At 37.7% G+C, this 24,001-nt stretch overlaps 1 protein-coding gene across 5 annotated transcripts; it reads right to left on the bottom strand.

Annotated features, from left to right (window-relative positions):
- Nucleotides 1-1,232: 1,232 nt before the first annotated feature.
- On the bottom strand, nucleotides 1,233-23,418 carry SGO2 (shugoshin 2). 5 transcript variants are annotated; one of them, XM_036320171.1, is made up of 9 exons: nucleotides 23,280-23,418; nucleotides 20,588-20,722; nucleotides 17,752-17,927; nucleotides 16,865-16,942; nucleotides 13,703-13,788; nucleotides 11,598-11,827; nucleotides 7,460-10,633; nucleotides 5,335-5,482; nucleotides 1,233-1,556 (listed from the first exon to the last, which is right to left on the bottom strand). In XM_036320171.1, the coding sequence occupies exons 2-9, from the start codon at nucleotides 20,718-20,720 to the stop codon at nucleotides 1,541-1,543; spliced, it is 4,041 nt and encodes a 1,346-aa protein (XP_036176064.1). In that variant the 5' UTR covers nucleotides 20,721-20,722; nucleotides 23,280-23,418; the 3' UTR covers nucleotides 1,233-1,540. The 5 variants fall into 5 exon arrangements, with proteins under 5 accessions (XP_036176064.1, XP_036176066.1, XP_036176065.1 ...); XM_036320173.1 differs by lacking the exon at nucleotides 23,280-23,418 and adding an exon at nucleotides 18,252-18,353 and having other exon boundaries at nucleotides 20,588-20,699; XM_036320172.1 differs by lacking the exon at nucleotides 23,280-23,418 and adding an exon at nucleotides 18,264-18,353 and having other exon boundaries at nucleotides 20,588-20,699.
- Between the last annotated feature and the right edge of the window lie 583 nt (nucleotides 23,419-24,001).

The following is a 24,001-nucleotide window of genomic DNA, read 5'->3' as shown; positions in this document are numbered from 1 at the left end:
ATATATGCACCCCTGTGTTCACAGCAGCACAATTTACCATAGCTAAGATCTGGAAACAGCCTACGTTCCCATCAGCAGGAGAGTGGATTAGAAAACTGTGGTACATCTACACAATGGAATACTACGCTGCTGTAAAAAAGAAGGAATTCTTACCATTTGCAACAGCATGGATGGACCTGGAGAGCATTATGCTAAGTGAAATAAGCAAGTCAGAGAAAGATAAATATCACATGATCTCACTCATTTGTGGAATATAATGAACATAAACTGATGAACAAAAATAGAACCAGAGACACAGAAGCATCAAACAGACTGTCCAACCTATGAGGGAAGGTGGGAGGTGACGGGGTTAAGAGATAAACCAAAGGACTTGTATGCATGCATATAAGCATAACCCAAGGACACAGACAGTGGGGGGTGGGGGTGAGGGCATGTGCTGGGAGGGTGGGAACGGCTGGGGAGAGGTCAATGAGGGGAAAAGGAGACATATGTAATACTTTAAAAAAATTTTAAAAAAGAAAATAAGGAATAGGCACAAAAATATAATCCCAGAGAATGACTGGGAGGTCCAAAGGCTGAGTAATAAGTAACAGGAGTATAGGAAAGGGAACAAAGATTGCCAAGGTACCAAGCTCTTAACCCCTGTGCCAACAGTTCCTTAAAAAAAGCCTCTGGCCCCCATTCAACCCACACTGTTGACATTATGAGTAAGTTCTGTGGGACTCTGCACTCCTACAGCAGTTTTTCTCAAAGTTTGGTACTAGGACATCTGCCCCAGAATTATCTAAAATGTTTGCTAAAAATGCAGACTTCTGGGCCCACCCTGTAACTTGTCAGATACTCTACTTTCCCATCTAGGCAGAGTAGAATTAGACTAGTGATTTGAATATACAATAAGCTATGTTCATTGATCTCAGATATGAATAGGATTTATTACTTTTACTACACTAGTAAGTGATCTTTAAAATACAGTTATAAAAACCAAATTCAAGAGAGCCTGAAAGGTTAACCTAACCCCTCAGCCAAGTCATCAGATTACACAAAACAGAATACAGAACCTGACACCTAAGTAATTACGGATCAAGTATTCTGAAAGTATGAAAGAATGGTGAGAAAACTGACCATTGCAGGAGACTTTTACAATCTTAAAGGTGTTCACATATATTAAATGATTTGAAAACAAAACTAAATAAGTTAGCTTGACATACAGCAAGATAACCACTGCAAAAGTATTTATTATACATTTTATTGGTTAAAAGGTTAACAACTATTGTTTAGTTAAATCTATTACGTTGAAAAAGGTGAATGAACAGGAATATAAGTTATAGGATAACCAAAAAGATTTTAAATTTTGTAATACAATTTAATATTACAAAATAGCTATTTTATGCACATATATAAACATAAAAATGGATAAATCAATACTCCATGAAAAGGCAGAAAAAAAAAAAAACTTCATGTATTTCCTCTTCTAATTATATCCCTGTTTTGACTCATTATGATTTTGGAATTCAGAAAAGCCAGAATTCATAAATTCACCTCATCTTCTCATTTTGCTGCAATGTAGAAAAAAAGGGAAAATTAGTAACAACACAAAACAAATGCTTTTGCTGTGAAGCATGGAGAAAATTGCTGTGTCATACTAGTGGCATATTAAGCTTTGCCATATTTCTGAAACTCTCTGAGATAGTGGGAATTATAAATAACATTTAAGAAATAGTAATTAACAGATTTTATACATTACATGTTTTACTATAAGTTCCTTTTAACTACAAACCTTAGCATATATGCAAATGTATAACTTTAAAACAATTAAATACACGCTGATATACGTACCTCCTGTTTCTAGTATTACCATACCCAGACTCCTCCAGTGTGTCCCTTTCTGATCACAGCCTGCTAATCCCTCACAAAGTAACCGCTAACCTATATTGTGTTAATCTCTCCCTTGCTTTTCTTTACACTTTTAACCATCTGTATATTACACTCCTAAAATGTATATTATTTGTTTTTTTGTTTTGTTTTTTTTGCTTGTAAAAATAATGTTTATTGGTTAAAAAAATTACAGTCTTTGAAAAGTACCTTCCCGCTGGGATTTTTCAAATAATTTGCATACTTTTTATTCATCTACATAGCAGAAACACTGAAATGAGAAAACAGAAGACTATATGGCTTTTATACATTTAACATCATAGCGAAATCAGTTCAACCAGTCTGTCATTCCGGTGGCTCTGAAAAGGCAAGAGGAGCCATTCACTCAGTTTTCACTTCTGGCTTCACTCCAATCACTGGGGAAATTCGGGCTGGGTGCCTGCAGCTCCTTGGCCATCAAATTCCTCAGGGACAGGACAGGAATACAAAGAGGGAGCTTAAAATGTTTTGAATAACTTTCAACATTCTATGGTGATTCTCCCAAAGGCTCAGAGGTAGGAAAATAATGTCTTTATTCCTCTTTCTATAGTAAAGGCTTCATTTATATTTGTGAATCAGCTGGGAATCCACTACCCCAAAGGATTTCTTCCAGCTCTCCCGGCTAACTTCTAGTTGGGCATGCCCCGTAGGGTAGACCATGGAGATGGAATCTCTCTTTCAGAGGCTCTTCCATAGAGAGCATTTGTTATTGCCCATGCTGCTCGGTCCTCCTAATGTCTGGCCTGGCTCCAGACTCCCACTCTCTCACTCAATACAAAAAGCTTTACATTCTTTTCTTGCGTTATGTTCACCAAAGACTTCCATGTTTGCCAACTGGCTGGAACTCAACCTTTAGTGTTGTTGTTTTTGTTGTTGTTGTTGTTGTTTTTTTTTTGCACAGCCCAAGCCCCATGCAAACCCCAGCTTCCTTCTATTTGTAATATTACCCACTTTGGCCCAGGAAACACAAAACCTTAAAATCCAAGGCTTAACTCTCAGTAAGTGAAGGAACACTTACTTTTGGATGGACATGAGATATGCCTATCAGGCTACCAGACTAAAAATGTATATTATTTGGCTTTAATCTATGTGTGATCTTTATATTATTCTGTAGGTGATTTTCTATAATTTTTTATCACTAAATACCTTGACTCATTTTCAAGTGTCTCCTTTATTGAAGCATTAAACATTCTTATTGTATATTCTGTATCTGATTCTGCTATCAGTTGCTTTTGCTAATCTCTTGTTCCCTTGTGTGTTGTTCTTTGCTGTGAACTGCTGTTTCATTTCCCTTGCAGCTTAATCTGTGGAAAATGTCCGGTGGACTGAGATGAAGGGCTCCTCTAGAAAATATTTGCATTTGCTTCTAATAGACAACAGGGGGCACTACAGGTCAGGGGCTAATACTAAATCCTCAGGTTGGTGTTTTTTTGTGACTTCCAGATATTGTGAATTACAGCTGCTATACATGAGGGTTTGGTTTTGGTTAAGAATTCTTTACTCCTCAATTCAGTACCAGAGTTATTTCCTGGAGCTTAAAAAAAGCTGGTGGGAAGGTTAATTTTAGTTTGTTCTTTTATTCGAGAGTAGCTCAACTTTACTAAGGAAGATCCACTATTAGACTCTTAATTTTAGCTAAATCCTAAAGACTGCCTTCTGTCCCCAGGCCCATAAGGCTGTGAATCCAATGCTTAGGCAAAAGGTCTTCAAGCAAAAGCCAGTTTCTGGCTCCACTTGCTTTCCTGGCTTCATCTCTAATCCGAGCTTTCTCACTTCTCTAATAGATACATTCAAGGAGTATTTTGCTTGTCTGTTCTGTTTTAATATTTTGTCCAGTAATTCTACTTTAGAGGGTTGATCTATTAACCTAGTATATAATGCTGCAAGAAGTGGAGTTATATTATTTATTTATATGTTTTTTGGATGAAATACGTAACACATGGTCCCAAATTAGAAGGCATAATGGGTAAAAGGAAGGTTTCTTTCCCTCCTCTGTACTCCTCTTCAGAGCCAATAAGATACCCTTATTTTGGGTAATTAGATAGAACCTAATTAATTCTTTCAAAAGAGCTGCCATAGGGATGTTGTATTGATCATGTGCTGGTTAGTTTTAAAATACCTATCAAAGCCATCATGTCTTTCATTTCATAAAAGAAGCAAGCACTAAGATTGTACAGAGCCTGGCCTGAGTGGCTCAGTGGCTGAACGTTGACCTATGAACCAGGAGGCCATGGTTCAATTCCCAGTTGGGGCACATGCCCAGGTTGTAGGTTTGATCCCAGTGTGCAGCATGCAGGAGGCAGCTGATCAATGATTCTCTCTCATTGTTGATGTTTCTATTGCTCTCTCCCTCTCCCTTCCTCTCTGAAACAAATACAAACAAATACATAAAAATAAAAGTGTAAAGAAAGAAAAATTTGCCCTAACTGGTTTGGCTCAGTGGATAGAGCGTCGGCCTGTGGACTCAAGGGTCCCAGGTTCGATTCTGGTCAAGGGCATATACCTTGGTTGCAGGCACATACCAGTAGGGAGTGTGTAGGAGGCAGTTGATCAGTGTTCCTCTCTCATTGATGTTTCTAACTCTCTATCCCTCTCCCTTCTTCTCTGTTAAAAATCAATAAAATATGTTTAAAAAAAAGAAAAAAGAAAGAAAAATTTAAGGATATTTTTCTCTTCCTTCTGAAAATATATTCTAAATATCATCAGGGTCTATAAAAGAGGCTACTTCATTAATCCTTTTTAAAAATGAAATTTTGAATAAAACACATATTAAAGGCATTTGAACCGTTTTGAGATAATCAAGAAAATTTGAATAAAAACTGTCTATTAGATAACAGGAATTTATTGACAATTTTGTTAGATGTGATCATTTTTGTCAAGTTTCGTTAAAAACTTTAAGAAGTTCTTACTTTTTAGAGCTATACACAGTATTGTATATATCTTTATTTGCTTGAAAAATACATAACAAAAAAGACAGATGAAATAAATATGGTAAAGTATTAATAACTGGTGAACCTCAGGGATGGGTAAATGGGGGAAGTACTATTTCTGTTCGCTGAGATATGTTTGAAGTTTAAAAAAAGCGGAAAAAAAGAGTATTATTCTTTGAGGCCAAAGGAAACATAAACCACTTTGAAAACCACTTCTAGGGAACAAGGTAGAAAATAAATTAAGGGGAATAACAAATATGTAAACAGTGCTTTATAAATTATAGGCAACATCTTTTATAAAAACTGTTCAAAGAATAAAAGAAGACATTTCTTCACATCTTACTCAGATTATACTGTGGTTGTTACACATCAATAATATATACTTTATTGATATTCAGAAGTGTTCAAATACTAATTCAGGAAGGGATTTTTGAAAGAGTGTATATTTGATAATATCACACTGAAATCACTCAGACCTCACTGAAACACTTACTCTTTGAGACTTGGCTCTTTCAAATTGAGAGGAGTGCACCTTCTTCGTTTTGGCAGCTCTAAAATAAGATCTTCTGACTTGTTCTCAGATGCAGCAGTGTTATTTGAAACAAAATTGGTATTTGTCAAGTCCTGTAGTGTTCTACCACCTGAAAAGAATATTATTTTCACAAATATTTATAAACATTTAGAAATATGGAAATAGAAATGGGCTATTTAGTGGTTTGCAAAAATCACTGATAGCAAATTTTTAACCTTAACAATAATCAAGTTGTAATTTTAATTATAATAGTAGCACTACAATTATTTGTAAATCAGTTTTTCTCCAGCCTTAATGTTGTAGTCCACAACATTGTAATTCAGAAATCACTTATAGGCTGAGAAAAATTCTTCATGGTCCAACTATTCACAGAATCCCACAAATTGCTGCATTCATTCAACATATGTCATTCATTGGCCACTCTGTGAAAGGCACCATGAAGAAGACAGAGATGAAAGATGGCTCTCGTCCTCTAACATGTCCTATAACTATGCACCTTTGCTTCAGTGTTCCTTTTACCTGGAATAACCTCATCCATCAAATCCTAGTGTCCTCACTCTCATGTTCATAACAGCATTATTTACAATAGACATGGAAACAACCTCAGTGTCCATGGATAGATGAATGGATCGAATTGTGGTCCACAAATGAAACGCAGTATTATTCACCCAGATAAAAAAAATAGAAAATCCTACCATTGTGACAACACAGATGGGCATTAAAGGCATTATGCTAAGTGGAATAAGTCAAACAGAGAAAAACAAATATTGTATGATCTTACTTATATGTGGAATCTTAAAAACAAAACCCAGACTCATAGAAAGAGGTCAGACTTGTGGTTAGGAGGCAGCGGAGAGGCAGGGAGGATGGGAAATTGGCATTAGATGGTCAAACTTCTAGTTATCAGATAAATAAGTACTAGGGGTGTAATGTAACTATAGTTAACACTGCTGTATGATATATAAGAAAGTTAAGTGAGTAAACCCTCAGAGTTCTCATAACAAGGAGAAAAAAAATTTTTTTTTCTCTTTCTTTTCAATGTATCTCTGAGAAGATGGATGTTAGCTACATCTGTGGTAATCATTTCACAACATGTATAAATCATGCTGTACACTTTAAATTTATAGTGATATATATCAATTGTTTCTTAATAAAAGTGGAAAAAATCCCTGTGCTCCACACACATGTAGTAAAATATTAGGCTCCCACTAGAAAATTTTAATTGATATGGGAATGTCTAATGTTATAAAATTTCTAATAATAAAGGAACATCCGTAGAATTCAATGTTAAGGTGGAAATGTGATATAAGTAATGTTTTATAGAATACGATTTTAAGGAAAAACCCATAGATTCAAATCTGCATGCATAGGCTAGAATGTTGACTGCAGTTCTAGGTGATTGTTTTTCCTATTATTTTCTGATTCTCTACTTTCAATTTTCTGTAGTAAGTGGTATTTTAATAACTGGGAGAAAATTAAAAGTAAACCTTAAGGTAAAAATCCTACCTATCCTTTAGGGCCTAAAATGCTACCTATTTCATATGTCTTTGCCAGTTCCTTTAGTCAAAAGTACTCCCCATTATAACCCTTAGCATAATATGTGTGCATCTAGTAAAGCACTTACCATTGCATTTGTAACCTTTTACATATATTTATTCTGAGGAAAGGGAGTTGGTACTGTTTATTTTTATTTCTCTAAAACACATAGAATAATGCTTTAACCACATTAAATATATACTGTTATCAAAGTCCCATGCTAAACAAACTTGCAATTGTCATTGATAAAATCAATCCAGCACAATTCCTTATAATATATATGTAAAACACACAATTTCCTTCAAACATATGAAACAGGAAATTATCTGCCTAATGATATTACCAGACAACTCTGTGGGAAAAGCCAATCTGTCTTTTAGGTTATAAAGTCCAAGACATTCTCACCAATATCTTTCCAAAGTACTAAGCTCTCTTTAAATTCTTGGATCAAGCTAGTTTTTAAACTCCATAAAAGTAACTAGAAATACTTTACCAGTTAAGTGGGGGAAAAATACACTTTTAAAATTGATCACTTCAGGCAGTGACGTACCTGCTCCTGATCTTTGTGTTCTCTGGGTGACTTGAAACGTCATCCCTGCCATCTCCTCCTGCACATCACTTACTGCACAGACTGGTGAGCTCTCCCGGGCGACATTTTTTTTTATCATCAGATTTTTACTAGAAGAACTACGCAAAGGTCTTGAACCCTCATGAACACTGTTATGAGAAGAATCTTGTACGTTAGGTGAATATATCTGAGATAAAGAATTAAACATCTTTGTATAAAAGTCTGGCTTAGTTTTCTCATTTTCCAAATTTTGTTCATCAGCTTGTTCAGATCCAACTGGCATTCTCTGACTGGTGTCAGATATTATGTGCATTACTTCATGGCTATCTGGAGAAGGATCTATTAAAGTCTTCCTTTTCTTTGATTTGGATGTCATTTTACTTCTTCTTTTGATCTGGCACTCTCCTTTCATCACTTCTGCAAAGGGGATATCACTTTTTTTATTAAAAGTTGTAGTGCTTTGCTTCGGATTCTTATGTGCTCCCAATTGGTTACTAGAATCAGAATCTGCTTCATTAGCAACTTGTTTTAAATCTGATTCTAAGGAGACAGATGTCTGTGAACAATCTGTTAACTGAAAAATAGATTTATTTTTTGCCAAAATATTCTTTGTCTTGCCTGATGATTCTTTCCCGTGCTTTTTTTGTTTGTAAGGATTTGAAATTTGCTCACAATTTTCCTTTTCATTACTACTGATTTCCATACAATATCCACTGATAATACCTTGGCATTCAAGTCTCTGTTTAGATTCATGTACTTTAAAATCAAGATCTTTTGTATAGCTTTCTTGGCCATGCACATCTTTATCATTATCCCTATATATCTGGTATGCTTCCGAAATGACTTCTGTCTTCCAATTCACTTTCTGCCTATTTATTTTTGAAACATTTTGTTGAGCAGGTTGTATATCAGTTACATACCTTTTCAAATCCAACATATTCAGGTTCTCATAATCATATAAATTTCCATTATCTTTGGTAGAAAGATAAGCTGATTGAAATTCATTTGTGACTTCTAGGTTTACAGAAATAGTTTCTTTATCCCTTTGGGTTGGGGAAAAAAGGTTACCATTTTCTGGGTCATGCACGCCTTTATTAAACTCACTTATTTGGTTCGTTTCTAAAATTATTTCTGTCTTCCGACTTCCTTTATCCCTAAACCTCTTATTTATTTTGGATTCATTTGGCTTTGCAGGTAGAATCTTAGTAGCCTGCTTTTTTTCACAGTAGAGGTTTCCAGTCTCATAACAGGAATTACCTCTGGGAGAAGGATCAACTATCTGAAAATCGTTTGAGTCTTCCAGGTTTTCAGGAATGATTTTGTTATCTTTCTGGGTTAGAGAAAATAGGTTACCCTTTTCTGCATCATGTGTATCTTTGTCATCATTCTCATGTACTAGGTTTTCTGAAATTATTTCTGTCTTCCGACATACCTTTTTCCTAAGCTTGTCTATTTTTGATTCCTTTTGACCAGCAGTTTGCATATCACTGGCATGCTTTTTCACTTCCAAAATATTTTGAGTCTCACAATCAGACAGGTTTCTATCAACTTTGGTAGAAAGGGCAGGTGTCTGAAACTCACTTGCGTCATCTAGGTTTTCAGGGATGATTTCTTTATTCTGCTGGGTTAGGCAGAAAGGGTTACCATTTTCTGGGCAATACACATTTTTGTCCTTACATAAATGATTCACTTCAGAAATTACTACTGTCTTCCGGTTTACTCTCTGCCTAAGGTTACTAGCTTTTGATTTATTTTGCTGAACAGGAAATGCTTCGGTGACCAGCTTTTGTAAATCCAACACATTCTGGGGCTCACAACCACATAGGCTCCCATTATTGGTGGTATGAAGAGCAGGTTTTTGAAACTCATTTGAAACTTCTAGGTTTCCAGAGATGATTTCTTTATCCGCTTGGGTGTGGATGGAAAAGTTACCCTTTTCTGGACAATGCACATCTTGATCATTATCCCCATGTATTTGGTTCATTTCAGAAATTATTTCTGTCTTCCGATTAACTTTCTGCCTAAGCTTCTTAATTACTTTTGATTCATGTTGCTGAGCAGATTGTGCATCGGTCACATGCTTTTTCAAATCCAACGTATTTTGTGTCTCATAATCACATAAATTTCCATTATGTTTGGTGGCAAGGTCAGCTGTTTGAAATTCATTTGTGATTTCTAGGTTTTCAGAAATGGTTTCTTGATCCTTTTGATTTAGGAATAAGTGACCTTTTTCTAACTTATGAATCACAAATGTCTGTCTAGAAGCTTTATTTTTATCATAAGCTAGAGATGTCAGATCCATGTCAAGTTTACTCTCCTGCTGGAATTTATCAGAATTTTGGGAGAAAGAGTATGTTTCTTCTTGCTCATTTGTAACATGTATTCTTTTCTTCTTCTTCTTCTTCTTCCCATTCTCTGTACTTTGTCTGTCATCTTGATCAAAGTCATTATGAAGGGTTATTGTCTTCAGTTTGTTCAACTGAGTCAGTTGTTCAGTACTGAAGATAGAATTTGGATCTTCTGAATCCCCACTGTCATTCAGGCCAACAGGTCTTTTTTCTGGTTCATTTTCAATCTTTTCCTCAACATTCATTTCTGAACTATTTTTAATTTGTCTCTTTGATCTTTCCCTCTTTTTTTCAGAGCTTGAATCTTTCACTTTCCTGAAAGTTTTGGTTGCACAGTCATTTGGTTTATTATTTCTTTTATTTTTAGTGCCTTTTGAAACTGTAACAATTTGGCTTACTACTTCAGTAGCAGTTAAATCCATGTCAGTGTCATACACAGTTTTCTGCTCCTGAAAGTCATCATTACCCTGAACTTGATTCATGCATTCTGTAGCAGGTTCACTTGCAGACTCAGATGAGTCAGGAAGGCACTGTATGTTTCTTTGCATTTTAATATTTCTTTCATTAGTATGATCATTTATGTTATTATTCCCATTTAATTCTGAGCTTAAAATCCCTTCTTGATTTAAATCTGTCATGTAAGGATTGTCTGGACAAGGATTATTTGATTCCAGAAATGATGCAAGCTTTTTCCTTTTAGTTATGTTATTAAAAGATGGTATCTCCTTTTTGTGACTGATAGGCTGGGAATTTTTCATTTCACTCATTAGAGAACTCTTGGAACTTTGTTCATAGTGGGAACAGTTCTCTATAGAATAAAGGGAAACAAAATTCAGAAATATGTAATGACAGGTTTATAATTTTAAACAAATTAGATTAGAAATCAAGCTGTCTTACAGAGGATTTCTAACCATGTGTTCTGTTCAACTACTTATAAAGAATCTATGCTGATAAAAAAATAAAGTAGAAATGATGAGAGTAGTCCTAAGTCACATTTTACATATGTATCAATGAAAAATAGATACTGAGAATTCACTCTGCCTTGGCCCCAATGATAGAGCCATTAATATATATATTTCTAAAGTGGAGGGGACCAGCAAATGACCCCAAATAACAATGATAACTCTAATAAGAACTACTATCAGAAGGCTATCAGCAGAAAGCTAGTTCCTATAAATTATATATGGAATGTACAAATATAAATTTTTAGAAAGGAAAAGTAATTCTAAGGTCTAAATTCAACATATCAATTGGAAACTCTATGGCAAATACATAAACCAGACTACACCACACAATTATTTTGAAATAGCATCTAAATAAAATGTGTCATCATTTTCTCTTGCTCAACCATTATGCACACTCAAGTTTTTGCTTTACTATTAATTGGTTATGATTTTGTAAAAGTCACTACTCCCATCTAGGCCCCCAATTTTCATATTTATGAACAGGAGAAAATGAAAATATGTGAAATTAATATGGTATCTTTCCATTCATAAGCTAAGATGTTAAGAAAAGCTCTTTAGGCCAGCTCATTTCTAAATATTGTTTCCAGAGTAACAGTATCAGACCGATGTGGAGCTGACATTTGTCAGCACACTGACTTTTAAATGAAAATTTTCATTGCATTTTAAAATGGTAGAAGTTAGCAAATCTGTAACATTAGAGATTTAACTTATTAACAGTTTACATACCACGGCTATCAAGAAGAAAATGTGATGAGTGTACTATTTAATACTGATACTCAAAGTGAGAATTAAAAAAAAAAATCTCACCTTTAGGAAGTATATCAATAATAGAAGAAATCTGTTCTGAATCATCTAAACAACACACATTTTGATTATTTTCTTTAAGACATAACTCCAAATTATACTGAGCTGATAAAGATTGTCTTGTTGAAACCAAAGTAGGAACATCAGATGATGTCTTTGATATAAAATTGTTGTCATGTTGCATTTTCTCTTTATCTTCATCATCATCATCATCATTTGAAGTTAATGGAACTCTAAAGGCAAGTGGGAATGAATGAAAAATTTTGCATTTTACAAAAATTAGAAAATGACAGACATTTCTTTCTATAATCTATTTATTTAAGAACCAACCACAACCTCCACCCACCCCTCTTGGTACCTTTTTGTGTTCAATGAAGACAAGTATAGGTAGGAAGTAGGTAGTATCTAATAATACAGAACTTGGAGTAAAACAAGAATGCTTATCTTCATAACCCCAGTGGCCCCAAAAGGAGATAACTGATATAATCACTGGTTAGGCTATTAGGGTAATAATAATGAAATAAAGAAAGTCCAGGCATACTTTTAAACACTTGTATATAATATTTACAGTTTTCCTTAAATTATATGGAATACCCAAAACTCTTCCTCTGGTTTCAAACAAGTACAATTGTATAAAAAGTTATGTGTGAGATGAAGTTTGTTATTTCCAAAAACATCCATGTAAACTGAAGCCATATGCTACAGTACTTAAATCTATGGGAGTGGAAGGGACACAGAAATCCACAGAAATATATTGTTAAACTGACCTTCTTGAATTAAAAGAATGAAGAGTAACATCAAGGAAAGTGGGAGGGGGTCCAGCAAATGAACCCAAATAAGTGATATTACCTAGTTTTGTTCTATTATAAATAGTGCTGCTATTTATATGCTTTTTGAAATGTATACACACATTTCTATTGGATATGTACCTAGTAGAAGCCCTGGGTTTACATATAGTTTGTGGCTTTAGGAGAAAGTTACAACATTCTTATTGTGTTCCCATTATTTAACATGCTTGCTCTTGAGTTTTGCAGATTTTCCTTATCAGCTTAAAGAAGTTTCCTTGTACTCCTAGTCTGCTGAAAGGTTTTTCATAAATGGCTATTGAATTTTATCAAATGCCTTTTCTGTCACTATTGAAAAGATACCTTTCTCTTTTTTTCCTATTAATGGGATGAATTTTTTAATCCCAATCAAATATGTATGTGTACACATGCATTATGTAAATGGACAAGTTGATTCTAAAATGCACATGGATATGCAAAGGGCCAAGAACAGCCAAGAGAATACTCATGATCAAAAACATAAATAAATGAAATGGAGATTCATATTATCAAATACCAAGGCTTAGAACAGTGAGTTCAGAAACAGATGCATACGCATCAGGTCACCTGACTTATGAAACAGATGATACTGCAATGAGGTGGGAAAAAGACGGTCTTTTCTAAAATAAATGGTGTAGGTCAGTAGGGTTTCCACATGAAAAAATAAACTATGACTCTTCCTTCACTATACCTCAAATTCTAGGTACACTGAAGATCTAAATGTGAAAGGGAAATAATAGAGCTTAAAAAAAACAGAACACAGCATGACCTTCCAATTAGTAAAGAGTTTCTTAAAAGGACACGGAAAGTAGTAACCATAGGGAAAGGGGGTTAATAAATACAACTTAGGTACTGAATAAGGGTAAGTTTCCTCAGAGCCCTGAAGACACAATCTGAGCAAGACTCACAGACCATCTCTTTCCTACCATAGTAGGCAACCACAGGTTGATAAAACTCAAACATTATATAAGACATACAAAATTATTGTGTTATATACAAATCTAAGTACTCTGAATCAATGTACTTAAACTCATGTAACTAAAGGTCCATCTGTGCCTCTTTCTTCTCTAGAATCTATGGGAAAGCTGAATATTATTTCAAAATATAAAACTAAATTCTATTATATTATGTCTTCAATTTCTTTTGCTGGTACAATTTTAACAAGTATTTCATTATTAATTTTTAAATGTTTTTCTATGTTTCAAGGAAGTGAAACAAATAAAAGTTTCAAAGTCCACTTAGAGGTGTGCAGGCTAATATTTAACCAAGTTTTGAAGCAATTACCTTGCAAATGGAAGACGCATCGACATGCACTGTTTACTAACCCGTTTATTCTTGCTGGCTGGCAGTAGAAAGGGACTCTGATGGAACTATTTTGGGGGGGAAAATACATAAAATAAAAAAGAACAAAATTTCTAATCTCATTAAATCATGTTCGTTATTAAAACATCAAATTATGCAAGAATACCAATACTAATGGAACAATTCTTGCATTAGTCTTTAATAGTTCAATGAGAATAATGTGATAAGGTTAAACACAGTTCATCCATAATCATGTCATCCAAAGAGAATCACTACTAACATTTTGGCATATAACTTCCCAAACTTTCTTCTATACATATGGATACACAGTGCATAGCCACACAAATACGATGTCTTTACATATACATAGTTTTGGATTTGTGGTTGGGTAAAGAGCCAACTTAACTGATATGTGGATTTTGACTATGTGGGGGTTGGCATCCTTAACGCCACACTGTTCAGAGGTCAACTGTATATGAAATATGCTTATGTCTACATATGTATTAAGTAATGTATTACTGGATATAATATACTAGAGGCCTGTTGCATGAAATTCGTGCACTTGGAGGGTCCCTCAGCCCAGCCTGCGCCCTCTTGCAGTCTGGGAGCCTCAGTGGATGTCCGACTGACAACTTAGAGAGGCTCCCACCACCGCCACTGTGCTCACCAGCTGTGAGCCCGGCTTCTGGATGAGTGGCGCTCCCCCTGTGGGCAGCTTCTGTGTTGAAAGTCTGCCCCCTGGTGATCAGTGCACATCATATAGCAACCAGTCGTTCCACCCTTCAGTCAATTTACATATTAACCTTTTACTATATAGGAGGATATTTTTAAATGGTCTTTTAAAATTCAAAGCCTGGGTGATTTTAATGTAGCTTTTAAATTTTTGCTTCTCTATATTTGCTAAATTTTCACATGTTTTCTGGACATGTTTTAATTATTTGATAAAGACCATAAAATTAGGCAACATACAAACATGTTTTCTTAGTACAGTGCTAACCTGCAATATAAATGGGTATGGACCAACTGACAACCTAATTTAAAAATTCACATGGAAATGCAAAGGACCTACAATAGCCAAAACAACTTTAAAAAAGAACAAAGTTGAAGGGCTGTGGTAACTGAGACAATATAGTATTAGCATAAAAACAGACAAATATACTTAAATACAAAATATAAAACAGACAAATAGGTCAATGAAAAAGAACAGAGTTCAGAAATAGATACACATACATTTGGTCAATTAATTTTGGACAAGGTGCAAAAGCCAAATGGGGAGTCTAGACTTTCACACTCACCAGGCTATATACTAAGGCAACTTTTCTCCAAACCAGGAGTACTATCAGAAAAGGCCAAGGGGAGAGCTGGGACATCTGGTGGCAATGAGTACAGACCTCCTCCCCTGCAGCAATATCAGTGAAGGACACATGGGGACTTTGGACTTCCACTCATTTGTTAAGAACAAATCCTTTCCGCATCCAAATGTGGATTACATTAGACAATAAAGTACCTATTCTTTGGCTAGCTTTTATAAAAGATTCTGACAAAGGAGCTACACATTGACCACGTAGGTTGAAAGAGTTCATATCTTCTTACCACAAAGACAATGCACTTAAGAGATTTCTAAATGACTTTAACAGTTTTTAAAGGACAGATTTGCAGAAAGTTAAAAAGTAATGATAGCTAACATTTATTGCACTCATCCTATTGAAAGAATACATGCTAGGCACATTTAATTCTTACACTAACTCCCCATTATTCATACCATGTAGATGAGGACACTGGGGTGGAAAGACTTTAAGGCCAAGGTCACAGAATCAGGAAGTAGCAGAGCTAGGATCTAAATATTGGCAATCCCATTTAAAACGCTACCCCCTGAAGCACTAACCTGCCTGCAGAAGCTAGTAAGAAATTTACCTACAATTGGGGCTTCACTGACCTTTCTTCAGTTTACGTACCATATATATTTTGCCTTCTCATTAGTTATCCCTTCAAAAGTTATTTTTCCTATTTAGATAATTAAGTAAATTTCACTCCCTTCCTGAAATTATTTTATTTTCCTTGTGCTAGATTATAAAAGATTTTAAACTATTTACATTAGAGCTTTTCTGCCATATGTTTAATTTTCCTAGTCTGTAATTTACCTTTTATTTTTATGATTTTTAGGTTTCTAAGTTTTGTTTTTGTTTTTTTGTTTGTTTGTTTTTTTAGAAAGTCCATAAATAACTTCCTTTATGGTTTGTTTTAGGTATAGAAAGGCCTCTCCTACCTATGTGAATTCATTTGTAATTTCTTCTCATTTTTATATGACTTCCTTTTTTTACATTTAAATCCATCTAGAATTTATTTTAGAGAATGGTATAGAGTACAATCTTCCTCTTTTTTCTTCTATTGTTTTTCAATTATGTCCATCTTTTTAATTTTCCAAATCTTAGAAAAAGTTCATTTAGGAAATTACAGAGGTAGAAGTTACAGAGGTGAAGGATGGGCCCTGGGAGCTTAGGAGAGAGAAGGGTAAAAGTAATGCACCTGGGGGAGAAGGAGGGGGGAGGAAAAGGCTCAGGTATGCTCCTGAGAGGAGAGCCTCCTGTCCATCTTTTTTTTTTTTTTTTTTTAATATACTGTATTGATATTTTACAGAGAGGAAAGGAAAGGGATAGAGTTAGAAACATCGATGAGAGAGAAACATCCATCAGCTGCCTCCTGCACAACCCCTACTGATGATGTGCCCGCAATCAAGGTATATGCCCTTGACCGGAATCGAACCTGGGACCTTTCAGTCCGCAGGCCGACGCTCTATCCACTGAGCCAAACCGGTTATGGCCATCTTTTTTTAATAACACAAATTCTTTCCTAGTTGAAATACTACCTTTCTACTATTGTCTTTCATGCTTTCTAGTGTGTTTAAGGGCTATTAGGTTCCACTGAGCTATCCAATCCTGTGTTACTTTTAATCAAAACTAAATTTTATGTAAAAATTACAATAACCAATTATACCAAATGATAATGCTCTGTTAGCCCATTAATATCATCATTCCTTTGCACAAAGTTTAGGATATGAATCTCTAATCTTGATGCTACTTAACTAACCTCAACTATTCTCAGTAATGCTAAAAAACTGCACCACTTACACACAATTCTACTTACCTCAGAAAAATTGCTCATTTCAATTGCAGTTATCAAACTATTATTTAAGTGTGCTTCTATTTCTATAAGCTTCTTATTCTGTATAAGTAAAAAAAAAAAAAAAAGACCCCTTTTAAACAATTAAGATTTGGAGTTTATTAAATCATACATTTATGAATACAATCAGCTGAGAAGACTTAAAAAATAACAGAGATAACATTGGACTAAAAATTGAGATTACATTGAGCTAAAAAGGTACTATACTGTATAGTTCAAGTAGACACACATTTTGAATGCTTTTGAACTATCAATCATAAATTTTTCTACAAACATTTTTCTATCTTCTAATAATACATTATATGGCAAGTAAACATAGTTGGTCAGTCACAGGAATTTAACCCTCAACTGTAGTAGGTAATTTTCCCATTTTTAAATTAATTTCTACTTATTTTATAGTTAGATCTATAGTTGCAGCCTAGGTGATCATTGGAACTTACTACCCTGTCTATGGACAGAGTTGCAAATTGGAAGGAAAAGCAATGACTACAATATTCATTCTTTTTGGCTTAAAGTCAGGGAAACACTGGGGCTAGAGGAGAATACTAATACTCTGTGAACTCCCCTCCTTTCCATTCACCGGAGGAATTAGTAATGCACAAAGCTTTGCTTATGATAAGCAATCAAAGGTTAATCAAGGTGTTATGCTGGTGTGCAGAGCCACAAGTAAATATTTAGAATGCAGAATTAAGACACCTATTTTATTACAGTTTGCCCATGAGCAACATATGCTCTTTCAATAATTTTTCATAATAATTGGAGGTTTGAAAAACATATCTAGAGCTTCTATAGTAATATAGTTAAGATTTTTAGTTACAATTTAGAATTCAAACATAATATAGTTTCCATACCAAATTATTTAGCTTTAGGCGAAGAAATGTGTTCTCAAAATTCAATTTCTCCACTTCTTTTTGTAATAACATCTTTTCAGTTGCCATTCTTCGAGAATTCTCTTTTTCTCTACTAAGAGCCTGAGCTAATGCCCTGTTGTTGTGCTTTAAAGATATTTTGAAAATAGAAGAATTATCTGTAAAAAAATTTTTAATAATTAATATTGAACATATACCTTAACAATTTTTCATATTCCTTAATAAAATTCTTTTAGATAAAATGCATTTCACTTTATAAGTTTTAACTGAAGGTTGGAAAAGAAGAGACTGACAATACAGAGGTAGTTTTGAAAAAAATGTACTTAGAGTTTGGAACTGAAGAAATAAAAGCTGTCTAGGTGATGAATAAAAGGCATGAGAAATGCAGAATGTCTGTGGATACAGAGTTAGGAAACAGAGGGCTCTTCTACAGACACAGCATTCTAGATAATAAGATCAGCCACAAACACTGAATTTGATACCTGCTGCCCTACCTTCCTTTTGCCTTTGACTAGGAAGTAGAATGGAGAAGCTGATCCTGCAGCTCTAACTGGAGATGTCCCATAGAAATTAGGGTGGCCAGTCTGCAAAAATTTTAAAGCCAGTTTCTGTGTCTCCAGAATTGAACACATTAGTTAATGCTCCCAAAGTCCATTTTTCAAAACCTTGAGTGAAAGGGAGCATACTTACTACAATGTTGGATAATCACCTGCACCTTGTGGGATACTTACTACAATGCTGGATAGATCACCTATGGGATATTCTACCTCAATCCCAAATATCCTCCCTCGTATATGCAGGCATCTACTACAATCTAAACCAAACCCCTCTCTTTACAAGCACTGTGTAAACATAATTTAAGTCAGAAAGGCTTTCCCGTTGTAAGGAAAGAAATTTAATTATGAATTCCTTGGTAAATCTCACCTTAAATATAGTGTGCTCCCTGTGTACACTTAGAGCATACTCTTATCTTCATAATTTTGATTTGCATGCCACTGAATAAAAATGTATATATGTAAAAATATTTAAAATAATATTTTAAAAATACTCAGGGAAAGTCTGGGAATCTAAAAAACAGAGTCCAAAGAATGCTGGGGTCCAGCCCCAGCAGGTCCAGGGGTCCCCAAAGGTGTGGACGGAGTCGGCGAAGAAAGAATGACACGGAGACAGCATTCAGTTGATCAGCAGCCTAGCCAGGATCTCCAGCGAAGTTCTGGTTAGGATCTCCAGCCAGGTTCTGTGTCCATGTTCTCTTGCTAGGTTCTCCAGCCAGGTTCTCTAGCCATGTTCCCTCGCTAGGTTCTCCAGCCAGGTTCTGTCACCAGGTTCTAGTCAGGTTCTCTTGCCATGTTCTATCCAGGTTCTGTAGCCAGGTTCTGTCTCTAGGTTCTTCAGCCAGGTTCTCTCGCTAGGTTCTGTCTCTAGGTTCTGTGGCCAGTTTCTGTCCAGGATCTTTTGCCATGTTCTCCCAGCGAAGTTCTTCTGTCTCTAGGTTCTGTGTAGGTTCTGTGTCTAGGTTCTGTGTCTAGGTTCTGTGTCTAGGTTCTGTATCTAGGTTCTATGTCTAGGTTCTGTGTCCTGTTGTCTTGTTACATCTGTATTTATACCGGTTGATTCCAATCCTATCAATCTCTATTCCAAAGGTTAGGGCGTTTCTTATCTCCATTCCAGGGAGTAAAGATTATGTAGCTTAAGCATGATTGTTCGTAGTTAAAGTGATTAATTACCCGCCTGGCACTTAGTTAAGGGGTTTTATTCCCTCCCTAACTTCAGGGGAAAATCCCTACTTGGGGAAACAACCTTTCTCAGAGAGGTGACCTTGGTTAAAACACATAGTGCCAAGAAGGTGAGCAAACATATGAAGAACAGTATGCCATATATGCCAGGTCCCTTGAAACAGCAAGGATGGACCGGCTCCCGGCAAAAGAAATACTTTATCTTTGGCACTGAGAAAGCAGTTTCCAACAGCCACCTCTGACACAGCAACGGAAACATACTAGAACCAGTGGGACGCCACAGCCAAAGGATAATAACCTTTTCCTGATGCAGGCCTCAAAGTCAGTACATTCCTTCTTAGCAGCGGGTGTGCAATAGTCCTGCCAGAGAGCAGGAAATAGCCTCTAGAGGAGGTGGTCTAACACAACACATGGCCCAAGACACCTGGGTAGGAGCAGCATTATGACTGGAAGGTACTCAGAAGGTTTGGCTCTTTCCCAAGCAGTTACCCGTGGAAGTGCCTTCCCCACTCCCGCTAAGGTGGGTATGACCCATTGAGACAATTTTCAAGAGCATTAAAAATTTATCTTGCGGAGTTTCCCCATTTCTTTCTTTCTTTTTTCTTTTTTTGCCCTTCTGACACCCTAATTCCAGAATCCATGAGACCCATCTCTAAAGGGCTCAGTGCCCTCCTAATGAGCTTTGGCTATATAAGATCACCCACTACAGCAGCCCATGTGGGCCAACCCCTCTAGATGACCCATCAGCCAACTGGTACAGCACACCATAACGATCTACCACTTTTTAAGATATTTTTCAGGAATGGCGCATTGGTATTTTCCTTGCCATGTAGGAGGTAGCTGCCTTAGGCTGTACCAAGCTCACTGCTGAAAATTCAGCTGTCACCACTGGGGGAAAATCATCACAACCATTCAACTAGTAGGAGTTGAAGGAAACAGAAAGGACTAAAAGGAAAGAAAAGCATCAGTTAACAAAAACAGTCATTTTCTATACTTGATAAAATATAAAATAAAAAAAAACACTCATCAATTCTCCAGGGAAAAGTAAAAACGTGAGTATATGTACAACCAATGGCACTTACTTATTATTTTTGTTTTGATTTTGGAGGCAAGAGAAACATTCAACTTAGCAGCCTTTGACATTCTTTTGTCTTTCACATGCCTCTTAATTCCTGAGGGGAAAAGTGATCCCATTTCTGTTACTTGATAATCCATCACTGAAGCAAAAAAGACAAGGAAGGAAATCATAGTATTGATTAATAAAAGATTTGAGTAACTGATACATTCTAAAAAGTAACAATCATGACAAATGATATAATTTGTCTGTACATACGTATCAATAAAACCCCTTATATAATCCTGTAAAGTATGAATGTAATTGAAAGTGGTTTAAAGTAGAATCCAAAAAAAAGATGTGACTGTTTTTCATTTAAACCTGTATTATTTTATCGCCATGCCAGGAGCCAGGCTAGGCTGGAGACAGAACACAGGACATGGCTGTATAAGAATGTAGAATATGGAATGCATAATCTAATGTAGGTATAGGCACTCTTTGATACTATTAAAGGGTGTCCCAAAATTCACGCAAGAAGTAATTGTGATAGAAAACATAGGCTTATAATTAAAAATTGTAAATTTTTTATTGATTCATAACGTATACAGTATAGGGTTATGTATGGAATAGCATATCGGGTAAATGGCCTCCACGGCTTTGCTGGCACATACGCACTCTTTTGTTGAAATTTTCCACGACTGTTTTGCATAAATGTGGCTGAATTTCAATGAGGCTCATTTTCATCTTGATGGCTTGGTTAATCAACAAAATTGCCGCATTTGGGGTTCAGAAAATCCACGAGTGATTGTTGAGAAACAAATGCATCCACACCGTGTCACTGTTTGGTGTGGATTTGGGGCTGGAGGCATCATCGGACCATTCTTCTTAAAAAATGCGACTGCTGAGGCAATAACAGTTAATGGTGCTCGCTATCACAACATGATAATCCAGTTTTTATGTATGCTAGTCCATACATAACCCTATTCTGTATACTTTATGAATCAATAAAAAATTTACAATTTTTAATTATAAACCTGTGTTTTCTATCAAAATTACTTCTTGCGTGAATTTTGGGACACCCTTTACAATGTATGTAGTGTAACCTTAGAATGTGCACAGAAGAGATATGCCTAATCGTATTTGGGGGAGGAGTAGGCAGGAAATTTAAACTTGTCTATTAGAGTTATGGCCTATTTGATTAGCAAGAAGATATTCACATCATGACAAGAATGATGTATATAATACACAATGGCACAGAAAGTGATTAACTCTGCCTAGTCCAGGGAAAAGGATCTGAAAAAGTTTTACGTACAAAATACAGTTGACGTTGAGCAACCTACTTGAACAAGACCAACCTCCCAAGTCCCCCCTCCCCTTCCCCAAGCCTCCTTGTCTCCACCTGCAGAGACCTAGAAGACACCCTGCCACCCCCACCTGCCTAACCCCCAATACTCAGCCTGTCCACCACTACCTACCTACCGAGTCCACAGGACTCACCTCACTATGCCCTGCACGTCAGCCACCACAAGAATCCCCAGACTCCCAGGCCACTCTCACCCGCCTCACTCTAGCCCCCCTCCAGGTCCGCACGTCCCTCATTTGGTCCTGCGGTGGGGTGGAAAATGGTCCCCCAAAGCGATCAGGTCCTAATGCACGTCATTCTGAACCCAATGTGGAACAGGAGTCTTTACAGGGTCACTGCGGATCTTGTGATGGGAGATTGCCCCGGATTATCCAGCCAGGCCCCCCGGATGCCACGGTGAGTATCCGCACAGGAGAGGGGCAGAGGCTGGAGTGAGGTGGCCAGAAGCCGAGGCTGGCAGGCGGACACCAGACCCCGGAAAAGGTGAGGAATGCCTCCCTTAGGGCCTCCAGAGGGGCGCAGCCCTGCAGACAGCTCGAGTCTGCGCAGTGGCACTCAGTGTTTGGACTTCCGGCCTCCAGAGCTGCGAGAACATACATTTCTCTTGTTTTAAGCCACCCAGTTGGCGGTGGTGTTTTACAGCAGTCACGGGGAATGAACAGTCCCCCTATCTCACCCTTGTCCAACCCGCAGAGTCCTCTGGAACTCGCAACCCATCAAAACCTCTAGCCTCAGTCTCTCGCCTGGCCATCACCTAACGGTTGTTCCTCTGCGGCTCTGGTCTGGCCAGCATCTCAGCTGACCCCTCAATCAGGAACGCTCCTCTCCACACCCAGCTTCCCCGAATGGGATCCCGCATACAGAAGTCCTCGCCCCGGTTCCCTGCCGAAACACTCCCTGTGCCTCACCCTCAGTTCCAGTCCTGGGTGCTCCCAGGCTCCCTCCCTCCGCCTGCACTAGCCTCCCTTCTACGCGGCGCCCCAAGGAGGGGGCTCCTTAGAGAACCCACGGGCGGGACCCTCCCACCATCACGGAGCGGAGCGGCCGCCTAGAGAGAGCCCCTCCTGCAGCGAGCTGACCTCCTACCTGGCGGCTCGCCCCCCGCCCCCGCCGGGCGTTCGCATCCCGGGGACCAGAGGCCGCGATTTAGATGCAAACTAGGCCCCCCGCCCCCGTCCCCTAACAAGCCGGACGAAGGGTGCAGGAGCCAGGGCGGAGGGTGGGCGTGATGAGCGCGGGTCGCGGGGCTCGGCGGACCCAAGACGCCCGAGGACGAGGCCGGGAGGTTCCGCCCGGGAAAGACACGGATTCCGCCACAATGGACAGCCGGCCCGAAAGCCACAGGCCGCCGACTTACCGCTCCTTCAGAGTGAGGGGCACCAGCCCGCTCCCGGAGCTGCGCGCCGCGGCCGAGGCTCCGGTTCAAACCCCGCGGCCGTTGGCGGTTGCCCCATCAGCCAACCAGGTCCCGAGAAGCCGACGCGAAAGAGCGCCGGGCCCGGAAGTGGGAGGCGGAAGGGGCGGGACCTCGCGCGGGTCGGAGGGGGCGTGGTCGGGGGCGTGGTCGAGAGCGCCTGCGGACCCGGCCTGGGGGAAGGGCCGCCCCGCGGGCTGGATGGGGCCCTGGCGCGGGCGTCTGGTGCGGGAAGAAGGCGATCCTTTGACAAAATGACCTCCATCGGCCGGTGTCCGAAAGGCTTGGCAGCCGCCTAAAGTCAGCGGGAAGTTCTTGTCGCCTCTGACGCGGCCGGGAGACCGCCCACCCGATCTTAGCATTCTTGTGCTGCTTTGCCCTGTGAGGCCGGCACTGTTGCTTTTCCCTTAAAAGCTCCCCCCATTTTCCTTCTAACTTTCTGACGAAGAGCGGCAGTGACATTTCGTTGTAAATCCCGCATCGCATCAATATTTAGGTCTTGTACTAATGGTCTGTTTTAGCTAACTATACAAGAATGGCATTTGCCATTATACACAAACTACATATGTATGTAATATATGTCACATGTGTTATATATGCATAATATATGTATATAACATATTCCATATGTTATATATTGCGTATGTTATATATGTTTTATACAT

This window comes from Myotis myotis, unplaced genomic scaffold, assembly GCF_014108235.1.
Source record: "Myotis myotis isolate mMyoMyo1 unplaced genomic scaffold, mMyoMyo1.p scaffold_m19_p_8, whole genome shotgun sequence".
In the NCBI taxonomy this organism is placed as follows: Eukaryota; Metazoa; Chordata; class Mammalia; order Chiroptera; family Vespertilionidae; genus Myotis; species Myotis myotis.
Note: the sequence above shows the minus strand (reverse complement) of the source record. Positions and strands in the feature narration are given on the sequence as shown.

Bases quoted from the DNA above. Each gene is read 5' to 3' on its own strand.
- SGO2 (XM_036320171.1), bottom strand. From the start codon at position 20,720: ATGGATTATCAAGTAACAGAAATGGGATCACTTTTCCCCTCAGGAATT. The intron at 16,943-17,751 runs GTATGGAAACTA...TTACTTATACAG, and splicing joins GCCTAAAGCTAAATAATTTG to AATAAGAAGCTTATAGAAAT. The intron at 5,483-7,459 runs GTACGTCACTGC...TATTCTTTTCAG, and splicing joins AACACAAAGATCAGGAGCAG to GTGGTAGAACACTACAGGAC.